The 10,000-nt window shown below is 40.0% G+C and overlaps 1 protein-coding gene across 1 annotated transcript in view; it reads left to right on the top strand.

The window, feature by feature from the left end:
- The window catches only part of LOC104501823 (usherin-like), a gene marked incomplete at both ends in the record, with an annotated part of 125,941 nt that extends 116,292 nt beyond the window's left edge, over positions 1–9,649 (top strand). Inside the window, one exon of the mRNA XM_010145701.1 lies at positions 9,315–9,649. Within this exon, the coding sequence (XP_010144003.1) occupies positions 9,315–9,649 (335 nt within the window). The remainder of the gene's footprint in view (positions 1–9,314) is intronic.
- Positions 9,650–10,000: the final 351 nt, after the last annotated feature.

Raw genomic sequence — 10,000 nt, 5'->3', positions numbered from 1 at the left:
TCTTAAGCTATGGAAAAAGCCATTCACCATTGGACAAAGAAATCTCGAGCTTTTAAATTTGTTTTAATGTCTAAGAAATTGTATGTTACCGCCATATTAATACCAAATTAGTTCAGTGTGAGTACAATGGTTACTGTAAGAATTCATAATGATTGACCACTAGTAATTGTGATGACTTGCCTGACTGCTTATTGAAGATTTGGGCATCGTACTTCCAGGACTCTGCCCTATGTGCTTCTGTAGATACATCTTAATATCCAGCACAATTTATAGTAAAGCATTTTTTGTGGATTTACCAGAAGCATCAACGCTGAGTAAACAGTAGCCCTGGCTCGATGGCATGCTAACACACATGTTCACATTTTACTGCATGAGCTTTTACACGTTGGCTTCGACTCTGAGCACAGGGAAGAAGTCACTGCAACCTTTAATGCTTCAGTTAAAGTGATAAGGACTTCATAATTTTATGTCTTACCCATATTTTTCCTTTCTCCAAGTGCAGTCAACACCCAATCCTAATTTTAAAAGCCTATGAGTTATCCGAGTTCTTGTCGTTCTTTACTGGATGTCTTTTCTTGAGCTCTGAGGCGTGTGCCCAGTGGTAGTTTTGTTGTCTGTTGCTGAGCTCTGGGATCAAGTAATCAACCAACACTGAAAGTCAGTCTGATCACTCATTTCTTCTGCAACCTGAAATCAGGCAGCGTGGTCTTCACTCTAGGAATCTAATTTCAGTATAACAATGCTTTTAAAATTTGTTTTCCTTTCTTGCCAAAGAGTTCAAATGCGCTTTTTTTTTTTATTCTTCTACCCTAGTTGATCATTAACATTCAAAGCTCTTTAAAGCCCTTTAATGTCTACGTTGTATAACCTTCCATATGAGTGGTGGTTATATTTGGTGCCACTGCTGCTCTTACAGTCTCAGATTTCTTTTTTCCACTTGGAAAAAATACAGAGATACATATTTGTTTGGTCTGTTAAGACTAATTTCTGTCAAAGATGCTGAAGCCTGGATGGTTTTATTTCCATGATTCAATTTTACTGTCCATTTTTCTTGATTTTAAATATTTTGAGTAAAATGTTCAAAATAATTAAAGGTGGCAGCATGTGTTTGAGAGAAGTGACATACGTATACGACTTTCCAAATATACTCTTTTCTGAGCATCTCTCCTTCAGCAAAAATTCTCTCTCTCAGTCTACAGAGTATTGGTATCCTTTGCTAATAAGGACATAAAATCTTCTAATTTCTCTAGTATTTTGTTTTACTTAATGTTGTTTAATTTGATAGTCATCATAATTGAAGGAGAGTAGGGGACACTTGATACAGTTCCTGTGCAGAGGGTATTCCATGGCTGAGACATTAACTTTGCTTCTGATTGCTTAAATTCTAAGACTTCTTAAAAATCTTTGAATTTCTCTTACTTGTCCAGGACAGCAAGAGATTTTGTTCTTTTTTAGCTTCTTTTTTTTATAATTAGTTACTATTTCTTTAAAAAAATTGAAATAAAATTATAGAGCTCTTTGCACTTCATCACTGAAGAAATTATGGACAAGGCTTGCTGCACCCAGTGGTTTTCTCGCCTTCTGCTTGTTTGCAGATAGGAGCACCAGAACAAGCAACTGGGATTTCATCTTGCTTGCTGGTCTCCTTACAGGTCTGTCAAATGGGTTAGCTTGCTAGTGGTGGTGGTGGTTCTTTCCCCTCCATTTTAAGGCAAGTTCACATCAGAGCAGTCAGACTCTGAGGCCGCCCGGTGGGCTGTGCCGTGACGCTGAGGCTGTCCTGTGGCCTGTGTGAAGACGAAGAAGAATACGAGAAGACCATGGTCGCCTCTGTTTTTAAAAACATTTGGGCTTTTTTGCTCTGCTCTCACCGTGTCCTGTGCCTACAACGGTAACTCTTAAGCAGAGAATGGGAAACAAGCCGTCTCTTTCGGAGTGAGATTTTAATAACCTCTTGCCCTAGACAGAGGTGTCCTCCCAGGTTAGAGTGGAAAGTACTGGAAGGGCACAGTGGGAAAGCTTAGCAAGAGGCTTCTTTACCAAGCCACGGCTGCAAATCAATAGAGACTTCCAGCTGTCAGAGTGACCAATCCCTAAACCATGAGGCAAATATTTACTTCTACCGAAAACAGAGAATTTACCAAAAAAGAGAAGCATATTTCCGTTCCTTTATTTAGTCGTAGGATCAATAGGAATGATTTGAGGGTGTGGAGGATTCAAAGTGTTCCGGGATGGTACTCACTTGAGTATACAGTATTATTTTCATAGACCAAAGCTTTCACTCTGCAAGGAGGAAAATGGTATCAGCACAGCAGGTCGCTCTTGGCATAAACACTTCTGATGTGTATGTGCTGCTTTAACATTTAATTTTAATCGAGAAGGAGCAATATCTCTCTGTAACATTTAACTTGCTTTCTTTTGTGCAACAGGAAGTATAAAGCTGTCGGTAACTTTTAAAGTACCCATTTCTGTGACACCTGCGTGGTATTTTTTAATATTTGCTGAATTGATAATGTTCATGGTAGCGGAGTATACTGCGCAATAAACTGCTTTTGTGGCTGATTAAATGCCAAAGTGAAGTGGAGGTATTCAGCAACTGCAAAAGCCGTTTATTTAGTATGTACCAATACCGTGAACATTATTCCTGTTACACAAGATTTGCTATACCCTAATGTACAGAAGTATTAAAGAAATTGTTTCCTTTTCTTGTGAGGATTGCAATTGCCATGCGGCTTCAATCTCACACTTCACACTGATATGACATTCGAAATGTATCTAGGTTGAGCGGCTTGAGAAAGAGTGAATAATTATTTAAAGGAGTTCTTTCGGTAGGAAAAGCATTATGTGGCTGGGAATGCTGAACTGAATTAACTGTGGGATGCAAATTCTCCAGCTTTGGCCATTTAACTTTCGGTAGGAAGACTTCCCTTTTGCTGCTGGGGTTCTCCCTTGAGGGCTTGGGCCTGGGGAGGGCAGCTGTAGTGTTTGGTATTGGCTTAACTGGAGGCTTCCTAACGCATATTTGCCTGTATGGTCCCCACCAGTGTCACCAACTGGACCCCTGATAGAGAAAAAGGTGCAGCCTTCCATTTCCTGTCATTCTTTGTGTGACTTTTTTCTCAAGATAGAAGTTGGCATGAGCTGTATCTTATCCTGATGTTTCTCTCAAGAGGAAGGATTTTTTTTCTTCTTGCTTTCAGTGCTTACATAGGTTATAAGAGAATGGTTTCATTCTGGTTGGAAGAAATAAGAACCTCATTGACATATAGTTCTTGTGCTGTACTGTTCCTTCATGATAACATCAGTTACAGAAACTTCCTGCAATTTGATTAGATACAAAATGAGAAAAATAAAAAATTATGATGATTTCATTGACATCTCCCTTAATATATGTTATGTATGTTGCCTGCTAGAAATGAAGGGCTTTGATGATTCTGTAGCACCGAACTGCCATTATTCTAATTTCTTTTTTTTCCATCGCGTATTGATTTAATACCATGTCATTGATTTTCTTTGGATTAGTTCTTTTTCATAAGTATTTCCTCATGACTTCTCTGAGGAAGGGTTGTAGGCTTTTTAATTCTATTGTAATTCATGTTTGTGGTTACCTTCAGAGATGGCAATCCCTTAATTTACAGCTCACCTGCCATTCTTTTCTTTGTATAGGTAAAGCTGCAGCACAGAAAGCTGGTATTTCGCCATACAGATTGAACAATATCGTTGGGGTTTTTTTTGTCCACAGGATCTTCAAGAGTTGCAGTTTGCACTTTTTCTTTGCAGAAGTTTGTTCTTTATTGTTCTTAAGTGATAAACTTCCCTGGTAGCTATTTCTCAAATTTGACTACTAAATTGCACATGCAAGTGAGCAAACACAGGTAAACAAGTCTCTAATTTTGTATTTGTCTTCTGTTTTTCGTTAGTCCAGAAGCTGGACAGTGCACTGCTAAATGCCTGTTGTTCTTTAAATAGGCCGGGACTAAAGCAAGCAGGAGAAGAATTTCAGCTGCATGGAATGGGTTTCACTGACATTTAAAGCACTATACCCCGTAGTTACAGGTTGAGTATCATCCATGGAAAGGAAGGTGTTTGTCCATTTTCTCCTTCCTATAGAATTAGGGTTAGGGACACTGTCCTGGGCTTGTTTTTTGTCTCACACTTTAGTGTTTGCTGTCCCGTGAAGTTGCTTCTGATTGCAGAATGTTGGATTCAACGGCGATAACTCCATGGTCGCTGAAGTTGGTGGCTGAGAGGTGATTTGTCAGTGCAGGTCACTGTGTTGTAGAGACTGAGGCTATGAAGACCCTTTCTCTCTTCAGATCAAAACCTCCTGTTGCTATTTCATTCTCAAAATGCTTCAGACTGCAGTTGCCTAAGAACCTAATTTTGAGGATACAAACACCCCTGGTACCTAGGCCTTGCATGCTAAAGGGAGAGGCAGTAAGCGCACACAGCAGCTTCACTCTCGGGCTTTATTCACCACAGTTCCAATTCTATGCTAGCTCCAGTGGGGGAATGGCTTAGGAGCTGTCAGTCCTCCTGTGAAGATTGCCTTGTAATGCTGCTGAGTCAGTGAGTCCTTGGTTTATTTGCCACATAAGTGCTGCTTGAGCTGCTTAGGATACTCCAACACCCATAGGAACAACCTTAACTTGCACACCAGAGGGTTTCCACGTTTTAGGACTGTGATTTCTAGCACAGCTTGCTCGTTTGGTACAGATCATAGAGTGGAGTGAACTAATCAGGTTTTCATCAGCAATATCCCTCCACCTTTGATGTAGCTTAAGCACTTTTCTGTAGTAGGCATTTAGGATCGTAAAAAAATGGTTTTTGCTGTTTTTACGCTACTGAACCTAAGTGCTGCTGGAAGTTTTTGTAGAAGCAATCCATTACCACAGACTTGATCATGCGTTCTGGTACTGCTTGCTGAAGTTGGATGTAATTCATGTGCAAAGTGTATGAGAATAATTATCAGAGACCTCTGTCAGGATTTGCTTTTCTGGTGTAATACTGGCTCTTGATTGAATCCCACTATAATTTCTGCTAAGACAGATAAGAACTCATGAGGAAATCCATCTCCCAACTATTTTGGGGGGAGGGCTGAGGGGTTGGCAAAGGACTATAGGCCAGTCCAGGGATGCAGAATTAGGGTAGCAGGTCTTTGTTTTCAGTTTTGCTTCTTTCTGATATGTGACTTAGTCTGGGATTTAGTCTTTTCATCTGTAAAACTATAATAATAATACTTGCAATTTGAGACTTACAGCGTGCTTTGAGACCAACAGTGAAAAGCTCTCAGTAGTGTATTTATTACATTCTGTTTGTAGATGCTATAAGCAGTAGCAAGGAGAAATAAGAATAAAGTTAAGCCAAACACGCTGATTTAAAAGCAACTGTTGAAGCCAGGCCTGAAGTAGTAAAATAGTTGCTTATCTGCCAATGTCTCTCTTCACATAGCTCAGGATTCCAACAGCTGTCAAAAAAAAAAAAAAAATTTCCAAGGTTATAACTGTTTAACGGGGGGAAAATGGCTAATTTCTGTCTCTTTAAATTTTGTGGTGGAGAAAATAAGGTGCTTTGATCTTTAAATGACAGCTTCCAGAGTCATTACATTGAATCAGTTAATCTCTCCCAGTAGTTACCTTATTCTCTCTTCCTCATGGGCATCCTCTTTCATGGTCTCAGTGCTGAGCTTCAAATCAATGTACAAACTGTTACTGCTTCCAACACAGCCTGTCTAGTGAGCTTTCCTGCTTTCATGCATTGCCAAGCTCTTACCTCAGACCTTGGCACATCAAAGTGGAGAAGAGGTTCAGTAGTGCCGCATGTGTGTTACTCAGACTGGCTCCATCATCTTCTTTTGCACTGTATGGGTCAGGCAGTCCCTTGCCTCTTGACCAGAGAGGTTTGTCAGAGACTGCATGTCCTGTCACCTGGGAAGGACATGTGTAATTCAAATCAGGTCAAGTGACACAGCAGTGACTGCGAGTATCCTTGGTCATCCCTTTATCTACTTTAAAAAAACAGTAACTAGAGTGATAACTGATCTACATATCTTTGTATGAAATATCGATGCCCAGACAAAAGTAAGTTGCCTTGTGTGTCGTGCTGCTGACTGAATATTCCTTTTGTTCAGCCTGGTTTTCATTTCTCTTAGGAAAAAAAAAAAGATAAATTTCCCAATGTAAGCCAAATGAAACATCTATGTTATGTAGAGTAAGAGGTATTTTATCTGCTAGTGCACAGCTGCGAAGTAACACCTGGGAGTTTTTCCTAGTGCACAAGCTGTAAAAAACTCAAGAGCTGAGGTTCTCCAGCAGCGTCTGTCCTCCTGCCCGTGTTATTAACCTGTTCCTTATGTGAAGGGGTTACAGTACATGGTGGATCTTCTGCAAGTTCTGGTAGAGTAATTTTCTGGGTTAGACATAAAAGTTAGGAATCTAAAATGTAATGTAATTAAAAAATAACTCTTCCTCTCCCAGGAAACAAAACAAGATTTGGTACAAGGTGAACATTTTTAGATGATTTTCTCTTCTGAGAGTGTAGCACTAGGAATTTTCTGAAGCATTTGGCATATAGTTCTTTTATTAGAAGCCACCTTGGATTAAGCGACGAGTAAGAGGATTTTTTTCAGTGATAATGACAGACTTTATTTACATTCCTAGAAAAGACCTCGAATGTATTATCTTTAGTTGCACTTTACTGCGGCAGAATTTCAGGATAGGTCCTACAGCTCAATAAAGAATGAGAGAAATGGGTGTTTTGCTGTAGTGTGTCAGACCTTAAAGTCTTCTGTGCTTCTTCCAGCACTTCAAAGATACATCTCTGAAAATAAAAGTGACTCATGCACGTTCCCCTCTTTCTGTGAGGAAGCACCCAGGGTGCACAGTATGGTAACAACAAAAATTTGATCTTTAAATCTGGGATTTGAAATTTCCCCTGAAGTTTACTGGACTGGATGCTTTCTACCTTGTCATGGTTTAACCCCTGCTGGCAGCTAAGTGCCACACAGTCACTTGGTCGCTCCCTCCACAGAGGGATGAGGGGGAGAATCAGAAGGGTAAAAATGAGAAAACTCGTGTGTTGAGATAAAACCAGTTTAATAGGTAAAGCAAAAACCACGCACACAAGCAAAGCAAAACAAAGAATTCATTCACCGTTTCCCATCAGCAGGCAGGTGCTCAGCCATCTCCAGGAAAGCAGGGCTCCATCACACATAATGGTTACCTGGGAAGACAAACTACATCACTCTGGATGTCTCCACCTTCCCTCACTCCAGCTCTATATGCTGAACATGACATCATATGGTGTGGAATATCCCTTTGGTCAGTTGGGGTCAGCTGTCCCAGTGCATACCCTCACAACTTCTGGAGCACCTCCAGCCTGCTCGCTGGTGGGGTGGGCTGAGAAGCTGAAAAGGCCTTGACTCTGCGAGCACTGCTCAGCAATAGCTGAAACATCCCTGTATTGTCTATCCACGCCGTTCCCAGCACAGATCCGAAACACAGCCCCATACCAGCTACAGTGAAGAAAATGAACTCTATCCCAGCCAAAACCAGCACGTTTGCACTTCAAAACTTTCTGTTGACCATGCTAACCATCCATTCTTTTCTTCCAGAGCTTATGACTAGCTCACATGAACTACTTCAAGATGAGAGTTTTGCTCAGTGTCTGGGAGAATCAATCCCTCCCGTCTGTGAAATTTTGCATTGCTTTATCAATAGTATTTTATTTGTTTGATCATGGTTTGGGGCCAGAAGTAACAGAAATCTCAATACAGCAGTTGATAATTAGCCAGAGCTAAGCCTTTCCTATGTGGGCACCAATAATCTTGTTTGTGCTGTCTTTACTCAAGATCACCCTGTTTCTAATTCTCTGTTTAATAGTATTCCAGATTCTGTTATCAAAATCCCTCAGCTTTCTCCAGCACTTTGCTGCCAGGTTTCTTACAATTCTGATGGCCTAAGAAGTCCTTCTGTACCTAAGATATAACATTTCCTAATCCCCAAGGGTCTTTTAAAAATAATTTTATAAATCAAGCTTCTCTGTTTCCACGGCTGTGTGTAATTGTGCATACACTTTTTTAAAGGTACTTACTTGGAAGGCTGGAGAGAATAAAGGGAAAAGTTCAACTTAACTTAAGCCAAAGTATCTTGGTATTATTATTTAACATTTCAATATTATCTTTGTTCATTTTATTCTGCACATACCTTCGTCTAGCTTTTCTCCAGTTCTGTGTTCTTTGCAATGTTGGATTCAATCCTTTATTATGCCATGCCTGGGAGGAAAAGAAACAGCAGATGTTATAGATGAGTGAGTCAATGGCAGGGAAAACAGGCCCAGAGATGAGCAAAGCCAAGCTGGTATTCTTCCTGCACTGGGAATTTTAGGGGAGGAATGATCGACAGATGCTCTTACACTACCTTTATGAAACTTTGAGATTCTTAATAGAGCTACATGTCCTCGTCGTGTCAGTCCGAATACCCTTCTGACGTGATACTGTGGAGAAAAGCCTTAAGAAAGAATGAAGAACAATGATTTGAGCGTGATTCCTCACTGGAGCTGGTCAGAATAAATATGTAGAATAATATACTTAAAAAAAGAACTTAAAAAACCCCCACCACCTTATCTCAGTTTAGTAAAACTACAGTAAGCATAGCAGTAGGTGTATATATAACATGAATTCTCTATGTAATTTCCAATTTTTTGACATAAAGTTTTCTCAGCAAAAATGTATAGTTCTAAAAATGGAAAACTGTTCCTGTTCTTCGTCTGATAATCACCAGTGTAATTTATTACAGAAAAATAAATGGGAAAACATGCATATTTCATCATATAAAGAGTGTGGACAAACATTGTTTCTCTGAGGATCTAATGCAGTTATGTACTTCTGAAAATTATGCAAACACAAAATAGAATTCTTTTTTGTCTGCCACTAACAGATGAGCACACCAGGTGAGACACCCTAAGAAAATAAATGACTGGTAGTGATATATATGATAATCAGTGTACTTTTGCTAATGCATCTGAACATCTCACAGAATTTTGAGTGAAGTGTAGCGTTTGTATTTTACTGGTGAAGCCAAATAGTAGATTTTTCAATGGCTACAACTGTTACTGCAACCCTCATTAAAATTAAAGGAGGTTGGGTTTCTAACTGATGTACCTCGAAAATTGAAATGCACAAAGCCTGTTTTGATGAAGAAGGAAAAGCACATCTTCAGATCCCACTCGTGTCCGTTTCTAGCATGTTGAGTTTGTATTTCTGCATTCTGACTGTAAGAAAGCTGTTATTTTAATTTTTTTTAATCCTCCTTCAGGTCTCCTGGAAACCTCCTCTGATTCAGAACGGTGAAATCCTTAACTATGAGATTCGCATGCCTGACCCACGAATTGTCATTTCTGGGAACACTTCATCAACGTTAAGTCATTTGGTGACTAATCTTCTACCCTATACAAACTACTCGGTCACTGTAATAGCTTGTTCTGGAGGTGATGGCTTTCTAGGAGGCTGCACAGAGAGTTTGCCTACAAGCGTGACTACACCTTCAACTGTTCCTCAGAGTGTTGGTCCGTTGTCTGTGACTCCAATCAGTGAGTCCTTCATTGCCATTTCTTGGCAACCACCGCTAAGGCCAAATGGTCCTCATCTGAGGTAAGCTCTTAGTTGCAACCGAGGTAGCAGTTTTCTTCTCCTTACCTAAATCAGAAAATTCTGAGTGACGCAAACTTTATGTGTGGTCTCTTAATTTCTGACTTTTTGAAGTTCTTCTTTGGGGTTCAGGAGGCATTGAGTGAACTCATGGAATGTGGGTATGTCTAGAAGCAGATAGCAGGGTGAGGGAGCTTTGAGTTGCTTTTGAGCTTCCAAATAGGCAAAATTACTAAGAGCAAGCATGATGTCTGTGCACTGGCATTTTCTTTGCAGAAGACATTCAGGAAGGTGTGTTCTTCGCAGAACACACCCAGACATCTGGGTCTTTCAGATCAGTAGTGTCTGAAAAGC

This window comes from Buceros rhinoceros, unplaced genomic scaffold (genome assembly GCF_000710305.1).
Source record: "Buceros rhinoceros silvestris isolate BGI_N320 unplaced genomic scaffold, ASM71030v1 scaffold7561, whole genome shotgun sequence".
Taxonomy (NCBI): Eukaryota; Metazoa; Chordata; class Aves; order Bucerotiformes; family Bucerotidae; genus Buceros; species Buceros rhinoceros.
Note: the sequence above shows the minus strand (reverse complement) of the source record. Positions and strands in the feature narration are given on the sequence as shown.